We start from the raw sequence: 24693 nt of genomic DNA, 5'->3' as shown, positions 1-24693 counted from the left end.
TGCAAGGGCTGGTGAACTCCAGACTAGATTACGGAAACACCCTTTATCTAGGGGCCCCTGCATCGGTCATTAACAGACTGCAATACGCCCAAAACGTGGCTGCCAGACTCCTAACCGGGACCACATCCAGATGCTCCGCCAAACCGGCCCTCAAAAGCCTACACTGGCTCTCGATTAAGGAAAGGATCACCTTTAAGACCCTTTGCATTTCACACAAAATAATACAAGGCAGAGGCCCGCCGATCCTGAGATCCCTCGTCAAACCCCATCAGTCTAACACACAACTCAGATCAGACTCCCTCTCCCTGGCCAGCGTCCCCAGAATAAAAAAGGCCCGCTCTGGGGGGCGATTGTTCTCCTACAATGCTCCAAAACTGTGGAACTCCCTTCCACTTTCCATCCAAAGAGAACACAACCTACTTGCCTTCCGTAGGCAACTAAAAACATGGCTCTTCCCATAATTCTTCACCTCCTCTTCCCCCCCCTCCGGAACAATAGGTCGACTGACAGCGCTGGGACGCCCCAGGGTAGCTACGCGCTTTATAAATCCGTATTCAAATTCATTCATTCAAAATTCAAACAGATGTTATTTCTGCTTACTTCTATTCTACACCCTCTATCTAAAGATCTGCCATTAATTATGACTTAGATAGTTAACAGCCAATAATCCATTCATAAGTGTTTAATAACGTTTCACTACACAGTCAATACACTATGAGATTTTACTTTGTAAATTTATAATATTTCACATACTTATAGAGGTACCACTCACGTAGATAATCAATCCCCCCAGGTCACCATTTTCTTAGAAACCATGCACCCAATTGTGACAAGCCAGCACAATCGAAGGGGAGGAGGCTTTGGTACCTACGTTGATAAACCCTAACCACATAGACCTTTGAACAACAGGATGAAAAGTTGAGTAGAAATGAGAGGTTGGAAATGGGTACCAGTTTACTGATGACTGATGGAAAAGGGAATAAAATACACTTATGGACAGAAAGAACATATAACACACACACTCTTCAGTACCTGGATAATATCACTGAGCACCTGGCTGTCATAGTTGCACAGGTACTGGAGGTGGTAGCGTTGGATCACCCACGCGTGTTTGCGAAGAAGACTTTTCATCTCTTCCATGAGGAATATCAGTTCTGCTATTTTGCTGTAGAGAAAGATTAGAATTTTAAATGTATTTATCACTTCACGAGTCATTTATATAAAACCTGCTGCCGGCATTATTGAACAAAACACAAACAAGTAATTAGTACGGTTACATAAAGAGGTGCTGTAAATATGACAGATGGATATAGGCAAACACCTCCTGTGATGATCACAAATCACTGCCACGCAGAGACTCTGCTAAAGAAGCATTTGTAAATAGACACCTCTCAACATGGCACATAATGTTCTTAAATGAAAAGTCGCACCTTCATTTAATGAAGTGCTACTAAGGAAATGCCCAGATATAAGCAGATTAGTATAACTACATTAACATTTTGCAGTGACAGATCAGTTGTTATATGACTATTTATCAATGAATTTCAGTCGGGCATATGAATCTGAGCCAAAAAGTTGCCTGTGACGCAAGGCCTTATGGTTGATTGACCTCCATTAGTCCAAATGGACCTCAAATACAAAGGTATATGAGCATCGCAAACAGAAGCTGCTATCTGTACACACAGTTCTCAAGTAGAAGGGAACCTAAGGAACGCAACGCCGTGCAACTGAGGAACTATATACCCAGAAACACGGTGTGGCCATGCTAATATCAAACGTATTTGCAAGAAAGGAACTTTTCATACTCTGAAGAGGACAAAACCTTCTAGTTGAAAACAAGTATTGAGATTGAGCCTAGCTGAGAATAAACCAGTTTCATCTCACTAAATATGGCAATTGTATTTCATTTTAGCAAATTTGAAAAACACAGCTAACAAAAAAGGAAGATTCAATGTTTTTATAATGCCACAAAATAATGTATATGTCCAGTATTGCCCATAACAGATATAACAATTCAATCTAGTCATTGCTGAGAATAACATTCTTCACACATGTCCAATCTATAATGGGAATACCCAATCCTTCCTTGAGACTCATTAATACTGTTCCTCTTATGTGAATTTAGTGGTCAATACTCATTGTGAATTACAGATTCATCTGGCTTTCAATGTTTGACAGAAAAGAAGGCAACTGCATTTTAATAAGCTACTTTACTCAAACAGCATGTTAAAATATGCAGTGGTATGTCTCGGAGTGTGAGAGGCGGAGCTTTTTAATCAACCTTTGCACATGTCATTGAGCATATCTCGACCTGGTTTTCAAAGATTTTTCTTTTTTTTTTTTACCAATCCTGATCCTACTCTATGCCAGATTAAGATGTAGGATTCGGGTGGACATTTTATTCTGAGTCTTGTAGAGTACTATGTCTACATCCGTCCATGGCAACCTTAGTTATCTCCTGTTTTTTTTCTAATGCGAATAGTTTCCTTGATGTTGCACAATCCAGTTTTATTCTCACTGCTCCAGTATGTAGCTACTTTCATTTGTTTTGGGCTTTTATTAATTTACAGTGGATGTAGTCTAATATAGAAATGACCATCCATCCCTTCTAATGTCTGGCACTTAAAAACATCTTCTCTGGAAATCTCCTCATGTAAGTAACTTGAAATTTCTGTAACAAGTTGAGGTCTCAGGCAAAGAATATCACTGGAGGCATATTGGAAGGAAACCTTTCTTATCTACCAGTGAAAACATTTTAATAATTAGGTGTTACAGGTTATTAGAAGTAGGAGTTCACACTCTACTAAATACCATATTTCTGTTTGTGCTGGTGCTCTCATTTTATACTGAAAACTTAACCTCATATCATGAAAGCAGATTGTATACTGGACAGAAACAGAACCTTCGGTTCATTTCATAATAAAAACCCACCTCATTCCACATACTACATTTTGTGCACCCCAGGTTTGAGGATTGGTTCCTATTACTTGCATTCCTGGACCTGGTGTTCAATCTGAGATTAATCCGCAACAAGCCAAATCCTTCAAACACATCTTTCCTTCATTAGAGCCAGAAACGTAATGAGAGGGAAAAATAGAAGCTTAATGTTTTCCAAACTTTCAGATCAGAATCTCTATGGTTGTCTTCTGAATGGATCTGCAGAGCTGAGGTCTCACTCTAACGGTACAAAGATTGCTATCCACTGAAAGTATATTTTTTGTTCCTCATGGAAAAGCCAATGTATTTGACTTTTGCATCCACAAATGCAACATGTTCTTTAACTACTGTCATGCATGATAACTGACAAGAGTCCTGGAGCAAGAGGTACAGGCTATTCAGTATCAAATGGTATTATTTTATCGTTCTTCAACTCCTCCGTCACAGTTTAAGTATTGTGTTGACTTCAAGAGAGGTATTTCAACAAGATCCCATTCCAAACACTATCTTCAGAAGAACTAGACAGACGCCTGTCCCCAGAAACATTTATGTCGGCTTCCTGCCCTCACAACATTTAAAGCCATACCATCTTCCTCTACTTGCTCCCTTTGCCTCACAACCAATCATCACCCTTCCATTAGAATTTCTGTGATGGTAAACGGCCAGAACCTCACATTCTCCGCCCAACAACCAATCTGATCCCTCTTGGTAGATTCCAACCATTTAGACTCTTCAACACATACAGCCGCTAAGCACACCAAAAAAGAGTAGAGCTCGATAAGAACAGCCGCTTGAGATGACCATCTTGCACCCTTTACATTTCAGTCAATCAAGGACGTCCATTTTGAATTCCGGTTCTTCTGCTTCACCTTATCAGGTCTCACATGGTTTCCAAGTCTAGTCTCATTGGTATTTGGCAGACACAAAAAAGGTTATGGTAATCAAGTTTGGTAATGTTAGGGGCCACAAGATGCCAAGGACAAGACACAATGCCTAATGCTACACAAATCAGCTGTTATCATGTGCCTGATTCCACCATCTCGACACACAGTTGTTATACACCTGCAAACACAGAACACACACAGGACAACTGTATATCCAATACTAGTGAGCTAAAACACATCCAACGTATCACCAAACACGACCACCCCTACGCCCCCACTTTCACCAAATCTTGCATCACATGCTCTTTAAAACCCTATACAGTACAACATGCAACAGACACAGCAGATACCATGTCCACACAGAAACTAGATGCAATCTTGGCCCCACGCTCCAAACACATTATGGTTAATATAGCACACAAACCGCACATTTACCACACTTCTAAACCCAGTGGAGTCCATCAACAAGCCCTCATATCGCTGCTCATTTAAGGAACACTTGACGCTTACGTCCATGATGCTCCTCACCTGCCCCTTCCCACTACCAGCATACAGACAGTAATCTTACTGATCTACCATTGGAAACAGTAACACTGTCATCTGTAACATTGTAAAACTCATACTCATAGCGTCTGGCATTCATTGCAATACCACCTTCTTTTGGGATTGTAAAGTTTGTTTAGATGCTTCTAACTTGGCCTTTTGGAAACTGTAATCGTCAAACAGTTTGCTAAATGTTCAAAATGCTCACTCCTTCAGACGTTGGGGATTTCCTTTCCGCCTTAAAATCACAATATATGAACATGAAATAATTCCTTTCACTGTTGTGAAATAGCTTCTGTGAGGAAGAAATCTGATCAACTTAAATAATATGTCATTCTCTTTAGGCATCTTTCCCTGAAAACTAAAATCTGGATACTCATTCAGGTCGACTTAGGTGCTGATCTTAAGAGGGCTGCAAATTGTACATCCAGTAAATATCGATTGCGTGGGGTTCTGTATTCCCTGCCAGTGGGATATGCATTCTCGTCTGATTTTAATGCCTGTGATTGGGGAATAACAAGTTAGTAGTGCATGTTATTTCAGAATCCAAGGTGAAGAAACAGTACGTGGGAGCTATGTACCTGCACAATTTGTGCTAGATTTTACCTTGTGCAAATCATGCAGGCAAAACCACCCACAGTGTACATTTGCAAATGGTTTACAACCCAGTTTATTTGCAAGTGAGACTTTCCACCCAAATCGGGATTTGATCCCTTCTCATAATGAGAGCATTGCATGGAAATACTATCAAAAATGAAGTTCCCATCAAACTACAAAACTAAATCAGAGAATAATCCATCCTCAACAATTGCCAGTAAGGCTTCAGACCATGCTGTAGCACAGAGCCAACAACTATCCATGCCGTAGATGATACCCTTCTCTTGACAGATAATATTGTCCTTGCTTTCTAGTCCTCCTTGAGTCCTCAGTGGCAGTGAACATCATGTACCATCAGGTCATATTTTGAGTGCACATATGATTCACTAATATCCAATTGATACAAATATGTATAGATCAGAACTTCCAGACTACTGCTACCAGTAATCCAAGGCATCCCTAATCTTGCTTCTCATTATCAAGAAGGAGCCCTAAGAGTCCATATGGTTGGCTGCACAATCAAGATTCATCAGTATGCCATGAACACCCAATCCACTAATAAGCTCTTCAGCCACACACATCGACCGACTCAAATATGCCTCATCTTATTGAGTTCTGTATGTCCAACGAAAACATCAAATTGAACTCTTCCAAGCCCAAATTTATATTCATCATCAATAAATTTATACATAACCAAGTATATGGTTGGGCTCGGTAAATAAAAATATCTAGGCTTTATCATCACTAGTGAACCCTCCTTCAAAATACACACCTTCAAGAAAACACAAACTGCTTGGTATCAGCTATACAAAATCAGTTTTGCCAAAACCCAGATGGCGACAATACCAAGCTACTTTGCCTTTCTGCAATCCACCCCTTCCCAATTCAGTATGTCCTGCAAGCAGTCGTTTGTTCACCGAAAGAATAAAGGAATACAAATACAGATCCAACCATGTGAGAACTGCATTGGCTGCCTATGCATTCTCTTATCATCTTCTAAAATTGCTGCAGATAAAATATTTATGATCAACACCACACACTTTCAGGTGGAAACCTCACCATCTAAGGAGGTCGGCTCAACACACAATTATATGAAATTAACAGAATAGAAGGGACGTAAGAAGGTACAAAACAAGCCTTCCTCCATTATCTATCCAGGCTATGATACAATATTGAAAACTGACCTCTGAAAGAGGCACCTCATCAGCCACTGATAAGAAAGCCTCTGATCACCCTTTTCTCAAGGCTAAACTATAAACAGTGCTCCGTTGCTTCCCAGGTTTGTCTACTCTTAACATACATTGTACATAATTATGAAGGTCTTCATACCAGAACACTAATTCATGTGAATTAGAGGATCCTGGATTTTCTTTCTGTGGTGGAAAGGCTTGTCATTTTCACTTTTTCAAGTTTCTTGCACTGCCTAATCATTTTTCCAGCAAGCATCAGTAATTCTATGGAGTGAATTACATCTGATTACAAATTAATGGGAATTAACATGTTTCTGTACCAATTCCTGCGTTTTTTTCTCATTTGTGCTGGAATTTCCCCGAACTTGTAACCTTTGAGCTTACAAAGTGTTTGATTGAAAACCTCTGGACTCACAATGTTCCTGTGGATCTGGTAATGCAGTGGGGCTGGGAATTGCCGTTAATTGCACCATCATCATTACAGTCCCACTTGCAAGTGGCCACTACTTCTATCTGTCACATCAATACTCACCTTTAAAACGAAAATGACAATAACATATATCCATGTATTACAGAGGAGACCTGATGTCAAAATACCTGCTGCAACCGCTTGCGGACAGTATCAAAAGTGGCTTCCTCGATTATTGCATACAACATTAAAGATATGACTAGTGTTTTAAGTCCCCTTTTATCAGAAATACTGAATATTAAATTGAAAGGAACATTTATTGTAAAATGTACATAAACTGCACTCCTGGAGTACAACTCAATGTCCTCTGACTTCTGTAAACCCCCACCTAATCATTACTGGAACCCGGGGACCCCCAGTGAATTATTTTTGGAATCTGGCGACAGCAGCCTAAGCATTTTTGATGATTTGAACCACATACTCGTATATAAAATATGCAGAAACAATCATTCATCATTTTTTTTATTACATTCACAAACAAATATACAAAAAAAAATGTTGATAATTGGAAGGTTGGAGTTTTTCTGAAATGCAGTTGAGGCCACCCATCAACCAAAACATAGTATGTTTGATGCACTTACACTGCTCCCACAAATCATTCTGGAGATACTAACTCAATTTTTAGCATCCAATTTCAAATTCCTAAAACATTAATAGAATGAGTTAAAATTTTCAATTTTACATTTTGCTTCTTTATTTATATACACTTTATTAATCTGTTAATATTATTTATTTTTCTAAGCAATCACAAACTCCCTGAGTAGGCTTTGTAGACCTCCAAGGGTCCCTGGATGACAGGTTGAGAACTACTGCCCTATGACATATTGTGAAAGTGACTTAAATTAACTGGTTTTATATTTGTTTTGCAACTAATTTACAGCTGCATATTAGCGTGCGTATTTCACAGATCAACTCACATACTTACTTTATATGTCTGTAATCCAAAATGTACTGGGAATATTTACTCGAAAAATCTAAAAACAAAAAAATTGGGACCAAGAGAGTCCCTTAGGGATTGGCGAAAGCCGGACGCCCACTACAAATCAGCTCACCGATTGCATGCTTCCACTAGGTCATTTCAAGGAGGGGCAGCTGCTTGGTTTATGCCAGCAGAGCCTCCGCAGACTCAATCTTTTATCTGGAAACTTTTAGCCGGCAGCCCATCTGCCACAGAGCTCTCAGCTTTAGAGGATTTGAAATCCCACCATTTTATTTCCTGCTCTTGACGGGCATATAAACCACGGCTGTCAGGAACAGGAAAAATGAATATCCCATGTGTTGGAAGAACACTTTCAGCGCGTCAAGGTTATAAAATTTTTGTTCTGTGAAACAATGTTGTTTTAGGGGTGAATTTCCTCAAAACCAAAAATGTCAGCAAGCCAGGATTACGTTTTTGCTGACAGTGTTCCTGCTGGGCTGACGAAATCAATTTCAGCAACAGACAGATCTCCCAATATGGCGGGTGGGTAGCCCAATGCACCACGTGATAAATGTAAATTCGCGTTCTCTCAAAACCAATACATTAAACATATAGCTCAAAAGTCTAGTAATCTTTTTTCTCTGTTAGCTTTTTTACAACATAGGGAGATACATTATTTCAAATGAAAAATACCGCTTATGCACAATGAATGTAAGTCATGTGAAAACTATCAATTAATTTATTTATATATAATTTCTATAATTAAAAACGTGTATCGTACTAACCTGTGAAATAACTTAGAAGACTAATTTAAATTTGAAATAAGCATTGGCAGAAATCTTTCCAAAAGCATTGATCCTATCGTAGTGCACACTAGATTAAAAACGTATGTGAGGATGCCTTCTGGATTTGCGCTCTCGGGGACGCCAGTGTTTCAAATCATCCCTATTCTGCCTATTGATATATTGTGCAAGGGAGAGGTGAGAGTCACAGAGGTGGAGACACGAGACGTCTGAGGAGGAGACGCAAGAAGCGAGAAGCCGGGTGCTAAGAACACTGAGAGGAGGAGGCGCTGAGAGCCCTGTGGTGCCAGAGAGCTGGAGAGGAGACACAGAGACACTGAGAGCCCCTGGTGGGGCGGAGGGTGAGGCTATTGAATAGGGGAGAGTGTGCAGAGTCCACAAGATCCCGCAGAAGCAGCTGAACTCACTCATGCCCTGTGTCTGCGTGTCTGTCTTGCTACCCGCTACCTGTTCTGCCGCTTGTTGCTCTGCTCTGTGGTGAAGCAATTCCCTGCAACCCACCCATTCTCACCTCATAACTCACCTCATAGCCTCACAGCCACATAAGCCCTGACCGCCAAACCACCCAATAATCTACACTCTTAGACAGCTAGCGGAGTTCAACAGGTAAATGAGAGATGGAAAACGCTGGATGGATGGTGTTAGGTCCCTTATGATCCTTATACACAAGCTCTGCTGCATGAGTAGTCGTGTAGCATGCAGACCTTCTCTGGACTCTCCTACTGAGTTAGACCACTCTCTATCTGTGCCGCTGGTGAAGTGAGCGTGAAGTGCATGAAGCACGTGGAGTGGTAAAGGGCCAGAGGTGGCGCAGGAGCAGGTGGGACTGATTATTTATTAACTTCTGGCTTCTTCAGCAAAGTTGGCCTGTAAGCAAATGGGCAGCTGGGGGACAGGCATGCAAGCAGTGTGAGCGGTAACAGTAGTGGAGCTTGATGTGGCTTGCGGAGGGGGTCAAACATTATGTGCTGACCCAGAGGGCATTGATTGTCCACAAGCAGTAACTGCTAGCTGAGAGCTGCAGATTGGAATAACCTGGAGACGGAAGGCTGGACACCAGCCTCTGAGACTGAGTTGAAATCTCCCCTCTATTACCATCTCTCCCTCAAACTGATCGACGCATTAATTTAATCTTGCATTGATTGATTGACAGGTGCCTCACTCAACTCCACCCTACTTTTCATGCCTTTATTTTTATTTATTTTTATCAGGCAGGCTCCCTCCATAAAAAAAGAAAGCGATAAGACAATGACCATTAGAAAGAGGCTGTAGAACATGAGGCAGGTGATGCCCGTGCATTTGCAAAGAGTCTACAATCACCTAATCATGACCCACCCAAAAGGAAAAGATGCCATTCAAAGGCCCAGAGCAACACTGACATCCATGCCACTGCTGTTGAAATTAAATGAGATCGCCTCCATGGAAAACACAGAGTCTACCCCAATGGCAAAGCAGATGCCCAGATTATTTACAAACCTTTTCCAGATAGCTAAGGTGGGTGGGGATACACCTATGCAACCCGCTCAGGATGCACAATCTGTGCAATCTATGCCGACTGGAACTAGTCCTATAGGCCATCTGTGTAGACGCTGCAGAGGCTACAGGACACAGCATGCCACTGGGGTGTAAAGTCCTTACCGGATTCAATCAGACACTGCAGATAGGACAGGACTGCCTAAATAATTTAGAGAAGCCAGAGCTAGAGTAGTTGGGAGAGGCTGATGAAGGATGAATGTGGAGTAAGACGAGATAAGCCTGGCAGCTGTGGAATCAGGAGTAGGTGACCGTATGAAAGATCTCTAATTGATGGAGATGGCCTGATAGTTATTAATGCAGCCAAAGCCAGGAGTAATAAAGAGGAAGTGTTTATGCAGGATCTACCAGAGGATATATATTTCCCCAAGTCAGCTCTCCAATTGAATATGATTATACCTTCCCAGATGTGGCAATTGTATTAGCTCCAAGAGGTGAGCGGAGAAAAGAGGGCCCAAATATCGGAGCTGGAGTTATGGTTAGTGTAAAGGAAAAGAAGGGACACCCTACTCACATTGAACCAGGGTACATAATCTATAATCAGAAACAGTGGTTTCTGTGGAAAAAAGTAGGCAATAAATAATATTGATAGGCACAATGGTAATAAACAGGGGTAAGGAGGATGCGCAGCAAAGCATTAACACAACAACAAAACAAAATCACTTAGCGAAGACTGAGTGCTGATAATAGATACACACAGCCCATCATCTTAAGAGTTCGATTGCAGCCAATGTGCACTCAAATCTGCCCCCTCCTTGTGAGTTGCACCCCATATTTCATGAGTTGTCACTGCTGCACCCACCATAGCGCTTTGAGATCTAAAGCGCTACATAGGTCTAATCGATTAACCAGTCGCCAACATGCTGTGCTTTTAAAGAGAATGTGCCAAAAGTTTCCAGCTTTCTCATCATGTCCTCATGAAAGCGCCAACGAAAGGACTCCCGGAATGGTGCAACGGACATGAAGCAGCCGCTGCCATCAGAAATAAACACTGTGAACGTTGTCCAGTTTCACAGTAACATTTCCTTAATGTTCTTTAAGTCACAAAACAGTAATACTAAAAGCATCTCAAAATAAAGGAACACAAACATCGAGTTTGTGGACAGGGAAAGCACATTGTAAGTCAAACGGGTGCAGCAAAGCATTAACACAACATGTTCTTTGATGTATGATGTTCTTTGAACGAGAACATCAAAGGGGCGCCGCGAAAGTGATCGCGGGCGTAAGTGAAAGTGATTGGGCGCTTAATGAGCATGACGAGGTTTGCCAGCCTCTGCTCCTAAGCGCGTGCCCGCGCACATGCACTGTAGCTCTAGGCTGGCCATGGTAGCATTTTTTGAGCCCTCACAAAAAGTCTCGCCAGGCTAGCGCACGCGCTGGGTCAGGCGAGACCTAAAAAAGGGGACCATAGCTACCCATCTAACTATCACCCTATTTCCCTTTTAGATGACGCAGGTAAACTTCTTAGGAAAGTTAAATTAAACTGACTCAAAGGGTGGGTAAATGAAAGAGCTACTGGCTGGCTTTAAGACTATGGTGGGAACAATTGACCAATCTATAAAGCTATATATGATATGTCACAAATATGTTGAAATAAAAAAGTATCAATATACCTAAAACTTATCGACCTGAAGTCAGCTTTTGATCTTGTTTATCAGGCAAGGTTATGGGAATCCTTGGGAATGCAGGGAATAGAGGGTTCTATTCTATGTATAATAAAGGCCCTACATTCAGATTACATATCTAAGGTTAGGTACGGGCTAGCTGGTGAATACAGTGAAACATTCCCTGTAAATAAAAGGTGGTCCGACAGGGATGTGTGTTAGCACGTGCACCTTTTTGCCTCTTCTTAAATGAGGTAGCTGACCGTCTATTAGAGAATCCCACTGATGTCCCCACAATAGTTGGCCAGTAAGTTCTGATCCTCCTTTTTGCAGATGATACAGTCTTATAGGCCCAGACGGAGAATTCACTGCATAGGTTGGTAAAACGTTTTACTGATTACTACAAGTGCCAGGTATGCGACATAAAACAGGTATATGCATGCCAAACCCAGAGAGAGATCTGCCCCGTCTACCTAGTCTCCCTCTTCTTGAGTGAGTGGCCATGTATGGGCGTTTCTAGCATTGGTGCAGCAGGTTCAGTAGAAGCGGGTCTCATGGCTGTGATCCGCACCTCAATTGGATTTTTTTTTTTTACTACTTAGCATGGTATTAGAGGAGACATTTTGTTACTCTCCTATGGCCACAGAACCCATAACAGTGTGTGAGCCTAGTCCGGTTTGCAGAGTATCTGTCCCGATAACAACAAGGCATAGGCGCTGGAAGTGGGTTGTGGGGGATGCTGCACCACCGCCAAAATAACAATACTGGTGTTCAGAAAATAAATGAGCAATAAAAATGTGTTTAAATTGTGTCACATTTGCTCTATGTTCAAAGATAGAGGTCAAACGCAAGACTGTCTTCTGACAAATTCTTAGTTATTCTTTAAACAGGGAAATTGGTGTTTACTTTTCATTCTCTGACTACAAAGTAAGAGGATTTGTAAAGTAAACTATGTGACAATTGTGCAGGGGTACACAGAGTGTGAAAAGTAAGGCTGTAAGATGTAATTTCTTTCCTAACACACACAATATAAATACCTGTAAATAAAATGTATAAATATTTCAAACTATATCAACAGTTGGGAAAACATTAATGAAGCTTGTTTCTATAATTCTGTAGTGTGATGGAATCCAACATTTTAAAAGGATCAAAACAAAAAAAGACACTACTTGGTGATGTGGAACTGATAAATATTTGCGGAAACGCAATTTCCACACATTAGTGTTCAAATTCTATATTTATCAGCCAATTAATTGGAAAATGTGCTGTTAGTAAATGACAGAACGCTATCACACCGCGCTTTAGTAATACATTTGTGACAGTCCAAAATGCACCACTGGCTGGTACCACGCCCTTATCACTCTCCTGCTGACTGAGTGGAGCTCTTTTACTACACTTGTTCTTTGTGAAATTCTTGGATTTTTCACAACTCCTATGACTTCAGTGATATAACAATGATGGCAGCACCCCCATTCTGAAATTGTTCCAACACCACTGCAACTAGGCCTTTCAAAGGCAAGATGCAAGTGAAGGATAGGTGTAATACAGCTTGCAATATTTAGGACTCATACCATATAATGAAACGAGATTTACTTTTTGAAGTGGAACCCCATCCAGAAGGCGTCAAGATGTTTGTCTTTCAGACTAAAGGTTAAATAGAAGTGTGGGTGACAGGAACACTATTTAATACTGCCTGAATGGATAGGAGCCAGTTCAGGTGCCACAATTCAGGAAGGTAAGTGGGGTTGCATGACTACTCACCCTCATTAAGTGAGGGCTATCAAGATAAAGAGCAAAGATTTGCTAACCTTAACTCTGCTTGTTGAAAATTGAAAACTCATCGTGAATGAACCCACTGCAAAGAAGGAGCGCCTGGGGAAATGATTCCATGTCTTGTGGAAACAGAAAAGCAAGCAACTTATTTTCAAACTAGGGAACATGTATCTACAGATAGCTTAGTTCACCAGATTAAAGACATTGGGCAAATTATTTTCTTCTCATTTTCCTCTGTAGTCTGTGCTCTGCACCCATACCCAGTGCTTCATTTGAGCCATTGGTTGCCACTAGCCCTCATTTTTGGGGACTGGTTCTTGTGTTCCATAATTAGATTTTCACTTAGAGCAAGAGAGAGGAAAAACACAAAACACAGAATAAAAAAGGAGGGAAAAACGGAAAAACAGTGGCAAAGAGAGAAAGCAGAGGTGAGAAAGACCCAGCAAGAGTGAGATATCTGGGCAGGAAGTGTCTGGTGGGGGATTAAAGAGGCATGAGGCGGAATCAAGATTGAGCAGTCTTGGTATCCAGCACCCTCAACATTTGTAGGGTCGTCCGCTGGACTTTAGACGCTAGGCATTATTATTTTGCAAATTTACACTGTCCTTACCCCATCATTTTCCCTGGCGACAGTACAATTGGATGCATCCTTAAGCCTTACCTGTCAACATAGTCCTCAGGGGTCTTAGTTTTGGTAACATGCTCTGCATGCCGCACAAGCCAGTTGATTTCATCCCGGCAGAAGGATAAGGCCATAAATGTGAAGAGTGCCTGGATTGGAAAATTGACATGGAGAAAAAGCTATTTGAAGTGATAAGGGAAGAATGACACCTAAAATCTATCAAATGTATCACAAAGAGCAACTGCTATATTTCCTCTATTGAATATAGTTTTGAATAATGTGCACTGTTTCAGTTGTATACATTGACAAATACAATATGGCCGCCGTTCTTCAGTCACATACACTGACTACCTGAAGGATTATTTACTTAAGAAAGGATAAGCATATATAAGTACACTGTATAACCAGAAAAGTGTACATTAATGTTTGGATGAGAAAATGATCCCTGCTTTGAGCACAGGATTGTGCTTGATGCATATATCTACACCCACACACACACATGGCGTAGATAACTGCACCCACAACTATATACGTATTAACGCTTTATATGTATTGTATTCATATGATGAATATGACACCAAACTAAAATATGTGCTTTCAAAATTCAGAATAAGACACAAGTACACAAAAATTGGCAGATACACACTACCATGTTGTTACAGACACACTCATTAACATTCTAATTCAGAAACACACACTACCTAGAAGATTATGGCAAATACATTCACCTAAAAACTCAACATATAGACACAAAGACACATCAACCCGTCAGGATGCAGTATCATGGGATGAGTCTCTCTACAGGCTCCAAATCATTTCAGTAAGCCTCAGTGCTACCTATAACAAAGCAGGGATACTATAAGATGAGGAGACCTCATTGATACCAATGTAGCTGCACATATAAATTGCATGATAATTGAGATCAGCCACAGGATTAACCACACCAAAGTAGTCCACTAGAAACCAGGCAAATTCGATCCTCAGAGGACCGTCTTTTCAGGGCAAGAGGCACAATGCTAAGCAGGTCCACCGCATCTATTCCTCGAAATTTTGGGAAAATCCGTCTTTCTGGGAAGTAAACAACTCAGAGGTGATCCACTGTGCCATGCACCCTGAACTAAACTCCTTGTCCTCAAATAAAAAGGTCATACTATAAAAGAGGGATACAAAAAAAAGAGATAGACTTGTCTGGATCCAAAGTAGGTAGTGGCATACCACACTTTATATTTCAATGCCTACTTCATCACAGAAGTAGTTTATCGTAGTCCATGATATGTCCCCATTGTGCCAGTACAAATTAGACTTGGCATTTGGATATAACAAATAAAATAGCCATTTAGTAGAGTAGCCCTTGCCTTGACTTCACTATCCCCGATTTGTCTTCAACAGGGGAATGTGACCTACATCCCCTAGCTTTAAAAAAAAAAAAAAAACAACTCATTACTAAGGGGCAGAGCTAGCTCAGCTCCAGGGTGCAAGTAGTCTTTGAGCTCCAAATCTCAATGCAACATCTTTTTCTGGGTTATGAGAAGTGGATGCAAGCAAGCAGATGTCCACAGAAAGATACTAAAAGTTGAAAAATGCATCGAGGCACACTTAGGGCTCTAATGAGGTCTCAATCTGGAGGTGGCAGGTGCTGAGACTGAGACAAACATGCCCCCCCCCGGTATTCACAGGTTAACAAGATGGTTCTGGCCAAGCTCCTATCCTTATGAAGGGGTGAGATACAGGTGTGGGTGCACCACCTGAAGGAGAACAGGCTCTGTTAGGGCTTCAGGCAAAACCAACAGATGACAGGAGATGAACTAGGACTGTCTGGATCTTGCTTCTGCTGACAGGATGATATAGGAGAATCTAGGTGAGAGCAACCATATAGCTCATGAAGTTCCAGGCTTGGGAGCTCGTTCTTAGGGACTGTCCATGGAATGATTGCTAGGGGTGTGACAAATGTATTATGCCTGCTTGGCTGGTGACATTTTCTATATAAAAAGAGCATGTGGTTTGCAGGTGTGTCTTGGAGTTGGCATTCCTGTACTTGGCCATTGGATGATCTGCTTTGAGAATAAATGGACTTCACATACTTCTTTAGTGATATTTTTGTGCAAAACCTTTCAAAACTAACAACCTCCAACAGGCAGATGTCCTTACATTTTGCAAATCTGGGGTCTTGATGAGACTCTGCCCTTTGGTAGGAAATGTGGCTCTGGCCAGGGCGTGGAGCAGGCTCCACAGACTTCTCAATGGGTCTTCTTTGAGCTGATTGGCCCATCGTAGCATGAGTCCTCCTAAATTTGGAAAAGTGCCTCTGGCGAGTGCCAGGAGCCCTAGCTTATGTGAGTAGGCCACGGGAGTTTGCATTACCTTCTCAGGACTATCAATGGGGTCTCTTTGAACTGGTCAGCCCCGACCAGTTGTTGCCTGGAGCACTGCCCGGGAGAAACCAGGCCCCATGTTTCCATGCAGGCTTTAAGGGCCAATAACTAGAGCTTTGTTGAGCTGGTTGGCCCAGAGGAGCGCAACACTCCTCACTGTTTTGGCAGCATCGTATCCTGGGTAGGGAAGTTGGCTCTGGCCAGGGCCTGGAGCCCGGGCCTGGGAGACCAGGCAACCACTATCTACTCAGGTTTCCCAAATTTCTCACTGGGGTTTGTTTGATCAAGTCTGCCAGCCCAGTCGGTTGGCTCTGGAAGACCCCGGGTGTTGCCTTTCTTTTTGAAACCCAGGCCCGGCAGGCAGAGTAGTAAGTATTAAGTTAACCATACCCTTTGGGTCTACCCAGAAGGACGTTTTTCATTTATTATTAAGCCGCCATGAAATGAGGTTTATGGAACCCAGAAGGCGCATCAGGTTGGAGATAGTTGCACCAGTCAGCTTCCATCCATGAGGTCTGTCAGAAGTCAATCAGATGGTTGTGGCTGCAACCAACAAGATACCCAGGAGCCATTAACCAGACTGCTCAGGCCTATTGGAGCTGCTGGCCAGAAGTTCCAGGGCCCCAGAACCAGTGACTAGCCTGCCATCTGTAAATGATGATGACCCGGAATGGGAGTGTAGCACTAATTCTGCACCTGGCAGTCTACAGTGGGAGGAAGAGGCCCACCTACCACAGAGCACATTGAGATGAACTCACTCTGAACCATCGGTGGCAAGGAAATGCTGGTACTGCTACCCACATAAACAAAAGCTTGGCTCAGAAAACTTTTAATAGGTTGCAGAGAGGTAGCTGCTCTTCTACTTATGATACTCTGACTCAGAATCAGGCTGTGTAAGACAGATTTAGCGTCGGATGCCCCATGACACCCCATGAACATTCTATGCACTAGGGTAAATGGAGACACCCCCCTTCCATCCATGCTCCAACGACCAAGTCAAGTGAGCATCTGTATGTACTGGCCTAGAGGCTGGCCACCCCTGGCCAACCGAGGTTCAACAGCAATGCTGTAGGGCTTATGGGGAATTCTGAGTTGGAAGTATATAGTCAATGCATAGCTTCTCTCCGTTGGTCCTCTGAACCTGTGTTTTCTCCCATACTAAGTAATAATCATCAGTTGGGTAACTAACCCATATCACAGCAGTCCAAACCCAGTTCACATTCCCTCTTAGGAGATAAAGGAACCAATACTTAGTGAATTCTGTTTCACAACGATATGAAGCCCTGACATCGAAGTATCAAAAGGCGAATTCGCTATAAATGCATGCCCGGCCATAAGCAAGTTATCTCTTTATTAACTTTTCTGATGCTTCCCTTTTGAAACCCTATACGTCAGAAGAATTGTGAGACTGTATTTTCACAGTCTGTATTCTTACTGAGAATCTAGATGAAGCAAGCTTATGCCCTTCTTCTACACTGAAGATTGTTGTCCTCCGTGACATTGTCTTAGGACATGTATATTATGTTTTGACAGCTACACCACCTCAGTGAGCAGCCCACTGTTACCACAATACAGAGATTCTTGGGGAAAAAAATTCTCCATCTGGTGTCTGTCCCAGGGTGCGCTTTATAGTGCCTAAAAGATGAATGGCCAAGAGTGTGAGAGGGGCATTGAGGTCTAGAACAGAGTTATAGCTAAGTTCTATACTGCAACACAATGGGAGAGTCTCCTAAAATAGCCCGTGAAGCATCTATTTATGGTGAAAAGTTTCTGATCTTGTTCTGACTTTAGCCAATTCACACAGAGAAGTAGGCAAGTACTACAGTTTATTAAAAAGAAAAGTTTATTCTTCAACCAAAGCAGCTTTATGGCATCTCACAAAACTCAAGGTGCAGCATATATGCCGTCATCATGTATTCACGCGGGTGGAAGCAGCAAGACTCTGGGTTTGGCTCACCACCGTTGAATGAGTAAGCAAGTGATCATTTGCTGTTGGAGACACTAGCATTGCCTGACATGCAGTTGAAGCTTCCTTATTAGCCCTGAGTAGATTTAGATGAGATTTTCCCCTTTATCGACTCCAGTCCACTTGCCCTCATCCTTCTTGTCTCTTGTTTAATGGTGGTTGGGTTATTTGTGTTCAGTTATATTGATTTGAAATTAATCACATCTTTATAATCAATGTTAGCTAGTCCTCCTAGCACTGCATATATGACTTGTGGCTGTTTTGATTGTTTTGCCCTCATAAAACAATCAAATTATGTAGGGTGATTATATACCTTATATAAAATGCTTTCATATCTGTTCAATGCCGAGCCTATCCTCCACTCTACAAGGCCATTATCAAAAGAATTACTTGAAATCTTATGCTTTAGTGTTACCAAAAAACCTTACTTGGTGGTATAATTGAAAACAAAAAAGCAAACCTCTGTTGTGAAGGCCTGTAATAAAAGGATAAAAGTTGACCCTGCAGGATGTTGACATTACACCAGATGGTCACCAAGGTTGGGATTGGCAGGGTTAAAAAAAGAATGGTTGTGCACCATATGCAGTGTAAGCAAAAAGTGGATAGAATGACTGAATTATCTCAGGCACTAGTAATTACTTGCGTTGCACACTAATTCATTGTTGTCACCGAGCCAGTTTCCAAGCTATACCTAGCTAAAGAGCCCTAACTAGAGTGAAACCAGACCTAGGTTGCTTGTGTTCTGGTTGAGGGAGGACCTGGCCTGGCACTTCGGGTTGAACTTTTTCCATGAGCAGCAGGGTCAAGACTAATTTGCTTATGGCTGGATTTCAACTGAGGTGTCATGGTGACTGAAAAATGATCGATTCTAATGCAGACCGAGCAATTGACAGTGACTTAGATTAATTCACGTATTCAATCCATCACCTTGTTGTTTTTCCATATTCACTGTAGGCAGAGGCTCATGATTATTAAAGGCATCTGAATGGTGATAAATGCCAACAATAACCAGATCCAACCCTGGATAGTGTTTTGGTATGGGAAATTAGAAAAATAGAAAACTTTGGAGCCTGCGATATCAACACTGAATGAAGGAGAAATAATACTGCCTCACTACGATCTAGACCAGCTCAGTGGTTATTGGGAGGCATGCATAAAACGTTAATATTCATTTGCCTCCTGTTTTCCATGATGCATCCCCACATTTTATCCAGATTTGACATTAACTTCACAAGTAAATGCAGAGGTGAAGGCAGAGACCCTTCAGTTCAATTAAGCATGCTCTGTAAAGTTCTCACTCATAATATCACGAGTGCTGGCCAATTAGGCTGCAGTAGCTGTGAACAATGACATTGCACAAAACACAATTGCATATAAAGGAAATCATCCATAGTGTGTCTTAGCATGAAGAATGCAAACCACAACCCGTCTACACCAAGAGTACTCTATCACTCTGGGAAAAATATGTTGATGCCTATTAATCTACCTTATGATTAAAAACATACTGCCAGTGACCAGGAGTGATCAGGAGGCCGTGAGGGCAACGGCAACATCCGAGCTTCCAACACATTTCTCAGGCCGTGAGGGCAACGTCCAGCTACTACATTTCCCGGCTGTCCCAGGGACCACCGGCGCACTCGTGACGCTCCCGCTGTGCACGGAGGTGCTAGAAGAACGCGCAACGCCTCCCGCCTCGCGGGACGTGTGCGGGCGGGCGGGCGCCGGGCTAAGTCCGGGCAAAGGGCGGGCCGTCTGTGGCCGTCGGAGGCCGGGCTGGGCAATTACCTTAACAACCAGAGCTAAAACTACAACTGTATCCTGTAGTGGTGAGTGGTGTGTTTCTTCTTCTGGTACTTTTTGGATGTCTGAGAGTTCTGTCATTATGGGCAAACGCAGCTCTATTACCCCAGCACGCAAAATTACATCCATAGACACTATGTTGGAGCGGGCGGTGAATATGGTCAGCACCGAGATCGAGCTGATGGAGAGAAGGTTGTCCCTGGGCCCCACAAAAATCCAATGTGAAGCACAAACTGATATAAGCAATCCAGAGGTACTGACAAAGAGAATCACTGAACATTCCCCTCAAACCTCCACTGGAGAGAACACGCTGGGCATGGAAGGGTTTGGCTCTAAAGGAACAACTGCAAATTTTGAATCTGGGGTAGCCCAACTGTTTCATTGACATTAACTACAGCCAACCTGAACACAACCCCTAACCCAGAAGTAATTGGAGCGAGAAAGAAGAGGAAGGTGGTGAAACCAGCCTGCTCTAAACGAAAACAGCCCCCATGCTTGAACTCACAACGTACAACGTTAAACACGTGGATTAAGGGCCCCATGGTCCCCGCAGACGCAATCCCCAGTAGTGTCTTAATTGACCTAGCTGATGTGGATACCCAAAGTAATTCCACTCAGACGAAGTCCACGCAGACTGCTTTTTCTAACTTCACACTTGGGGATACTGCTATAGATATTATAGTTGACACGTATGATCGTGTTAAAGGGCTTGTGGATAAAAGTTTTGATAAGTTATGGAAGCGCTTAGATCGCCTGGAATCCCTAACTACTAAGGCAACACCACCTTGCAGGGAACACAATGAGCCAGCTCGACAGGTCAGCACCCTGGAAAATCCACCTCAGAATGTGCGACTGGCTCGACAAGTGCCCCAAACCGTAAAGTCGTTGCCTGTTCCCCTTGACTCTAATAATAAAACGAGAAACCCCCTAGCCTCTAAGCTATACACTCGATCTGCCAATACCCAAAATGTAAACCCTGATGATTCCCAAGATGGTCCGATAGTAAGCACGAGTGTTGTTGACATTGGCACCAGGGGGCATGTAGAACCAAACAAGGATGTTTTAAATTTACCCCCTGCATCCTGCTCATATGTGCTAACTCTTGTACGGGTACCCCCACTAGAGAAAAACAAACCAGAGTCCTGGGAACAACTGCGGAATAAATGTGTGGACTGGATGGCTAAACACAAAGGGTATAGGAGGTCTGATATACATGAAATTTTAATGGTACGAAGGGTAGGCTGGGTGGGACCTGCAGTGAAAACTATCAGGGGCGATTGCATTGTTATTAATTTTTCCCGGCCTAGGACCGTTGGATCCATATCAGCAGTTAAAGAGACCAACTGCCTGTCCTCTACAAACATCTGTGCATTGTCCCTTGGTTTCTTCTATAAACCGCCATCTATACAGTGTCCACTCCTCAGCCCTTCTTATCAGTCGGTAAATAGATTTTTGGCTATTTCTGACTTAGACACCCTTGATTGACTTTCACCCAAAACTCAAACTACTGGATTGGTCTATACGGTACCCAAGGAGACTTCTAAAACCAGACCTGGGGTGGAAATGACCCAATTAATTGATTGCTCTCACTCAATATTGAAGGTGTTGAGTTGGAATGTGGCAGGTCTGGCCTCAAAATTAAATATAGAAGATTGGGCAAATATGATAAATAAATTTGACATCCTTATGTTCCAAGAAACCTGGGCAACTAAAGAGCTATATCTCGATGGGAATGAGTGTTTTAATATTATTTCCCCTAATCCTAAACATGGCAGACCTTCAGGGGGTCTATCAATATGGGTCAGCATCGCTTCAGGTGGTAGAGTAAAACTAATTCCCACCGAGAATGTTAATTTCCAAGTACTGATCTACACACGGGGGGCCTCCATTTGTTTTATTAATTTCTATAATAATGATTTCTTAAGTACACCAAATGTTAATTTTGTTCACCTTTTTAACTTTATTCAGGATCTGGATAATTTATTGGGAAAGTACAAACTGGCAGGGATATGCCTGGGGGGTGATTTTAATGTAAAGATAGGAGAAGGAACTACTGGGTGTTCTTCCCAATTTTTTCCACCCAACCCATGCAAGAGAGGACACGAGCTATTAGACCACACAAGCTATTAGACCACCTATCAAGTAGCAGTGTTTTAAATGTGATGGATATTGCAGCTGCAAACACTAATGATAATCCATTACCCACTTATAGAGGCCTAGGACGAGCCTCAACTATAGACTATGTCTTCATATCTCCATCATTAGAAGACTACTTAGTTGAGGCAGAGGTCAGGGCATCCACTTTTGGAGATCATAATCCTATTACGGTCTCGTTAAGGGTAGCCCCGCGACCAAATATTAGAAGAGAACCGGGAGCGGGAAACTTAGAACTCTCAACTGATAGTTTAAGAGTTAAATGGAAGGGTATGGATTGTAGGGAGGTCTTCCAGAAGATGGTAAAAACTTATCCATCTCTCTGTGAGACTTGTCTCACTTTGGCTGACCCCAACCCAGAGGCAGTTTCTGCTTTTAATCTATTATGTGTTGGCATTAAGGAACTGATCTCCTGACCTGCAGCCCTACACAAATTTGACCCTAGGTAGTTTGACAACACCTGCTCTAGGGCTAATAGGGATCTCAGAGCAGCTTTATCAGTTTCCCCTAGAGATCCCATTCTTATTAGAACCCTAAGGCACAATTATAAAAGTGGAATAAAATTAAGGTGAGACGTGGTCTTAAACGAGTATTGGAATAACCTGGCTTGTGCTGCCAAACTTAATAATACAAACAATTTTTGGTCTGCCGCTAAGTCCCTGAGAGCTTTTGGGAATAAATCTACCCCCCTAAATTGCAATATAACTAGTGAAGTGTGGGTTGCTCACTTCTCGAAAATATATGCCTCCCCGCCCCAATCCGAAGACACCCTGGAAAATGTTATGCCTACCTAAATTCAAATTTCTTTGATTGAGGTCGAGGAGGCAATATTCCAGAGTGCGGGAAATAAAGCCCCAGGCCCGGATGGGCTGCCTATTGACTTTATAAAATCAAGGCCAGAGTTCTGGGCTCCTCTGCTACTTAACGTTTTTAACAATTTAATCACAATAAAAATCCCAAACACATGGTCCACATCTGTAATTATCCCCATTTTTAAAAAAGGAGATAGATCGAACCCAAGCTGTTACAGACCCATTTCCCTAATCGATAACACCCTTAAAATATTGGGGAGAGTTCTATTTAACAAGATCAGAACTTGGGCAGAGGATGAAAACATAATAAATAAATGTCAGTTGGGTTTTCGTAGTCATCTTGGTACTGTGGAACAGTGTTTGAATCTTAATTTAATCATAGGAAAATACACTATCGCCCGACACAGTCCTCTTTACCTGGCATTTATGGACCTTTCGTCCACTTTTCATTTTGTTAATAGATCCAGGCTCTGGCAATGCCTTCTAGATTATTGGTTAGATAAAGATTTGGTGTATTTTTTAGCATATCTGCATAGGGATTTAAGGGCCTGGGTAAGGATAAGTATGGACGGGGCAGTGTCAGGAGACATAGTGGTTGGGAGAGGCGCTAGACAAGGGTGCGTTCTCGCCCCACTCTTATTTATTTGATATATTAATGAACTTTATAATGTCCTGTCTAACCAAACCACCGATGTCCCTATAATTAATGGTAACAAACTGCCCGCCTTACTATATGCAGATGATGCTGTTTTAATGGGCCGAACACCTAATGCCTTGAGAATATTAGTAAGGGGATTTGGAGTTTTTATGAATAATCTGGATCTTTGCACAAATTTAAAAAAATCTTTTTTAATGTGTTGTGGCCCTAAGAAACGTTCCATTAATACTATTACCTTGGGCCCTGATACTTTGATATGCACTCGCACCTTCCCTTATTTGGGCTTACAATTTTCTGATAATGGGTCCTGGACACCACATTTGGCTTATGGACGGACTAAATTTTCAAGAGCCATAAACTCAGTAATAAATCTCCCCCAACCGAAAAGAATTGAGGTGGTACTGTCCCTACTTAAAATCTATAGGACACAATGTGTACCAATCATGACCTATGGGGCTGAAATTTGGGGCCATTTACATTTGAAAAGTGTCCAGGCCAAAGAAAACAGATTTTGCAGGAGACTTTTGGGCCTACCAATTTCATCGTCCACCTTTGTATGCCATAACGAGTTAAGAATGCCATACTAGGAAGATTATATTAGGTCCCGCCCTGTTTTATTTTGGCTAAAGGTTTGGAAAAATCCAGTAGCCTTATTAACAAGGGAGATTCTGACAGATTGTCTAAAATGTGATAAGGGCGGTGATATCCCTTGGCTGGCCCAAGTACGGGCAAATTTGACTGCGGTCAATCTAGAGCATATTTTTAATAATCCTGAGCAACTAGATGGAATTGATGGAAAGATTATCCGCAAAGTTTTATATCAATATTACGGGGATGTGAGATATGCCCAGGAATCCGCCAAAGTATCTGTGAAACAATTTATTTTAATGACCTATTAGTTATCTCTTAAGAGATATTACTCGCTGGGAGCGAAGCCTTCTTTTTCGTCTTAGATCGGGCTCAATAAAGTATCTGTTGTGCTTCTCTATAAGTTATCAACCTAATATTGAGAACTTGGTATGCCCATGTGGTAACTTAGGGAAACAGTCTATGTTAC

The 24693-nt window shown here is 42.1% G+C and overlaps 1 protein-coding gene across 1 annotated transcript in view; it reads right to left on the bottom strand.

The window, feature by feature from the left end:
- Nucleotides 1-24693, bottom strand: part of NCKAP1L (NCK associated protein 1 like) — a 1693457-nt gene that overhangs the window by 1310435 nt on the left and 358329 nt on the right. The window contains exons 12-13 of the mRNA XM_085654768.1: nt 13914-14023; nt 1033-1165 (exon numbers count right to left, since the gene is read on the bottom strand). Of these exons, the coding sequence (XP_085510894.1) occupies nt 1033-1165; nt 13914-14023 (243 nt within the window). The remainder of the gene's footprint in view (nt 1-1032; nt 1166-13913; nt 14024-24693) is intronic.

This window comes from Triturus cristatus, chromosome 4_1 (genome assembly GCF_964204655.1).
Source record: "Triturus cristatus chromosome 4_1, aTriCri1.1, whole genome shotgun sequence".
Classification (NCBI taxonomy): domain Eukaryota; kingdom Metazoa; phylum Chordata; class Amphibia; order Caudata; family Salamandridae; genus Triturus; species Triturus cristatus.
This window is presented reverse-complemented; position numbering and strand designations above follow the sequence as displayed.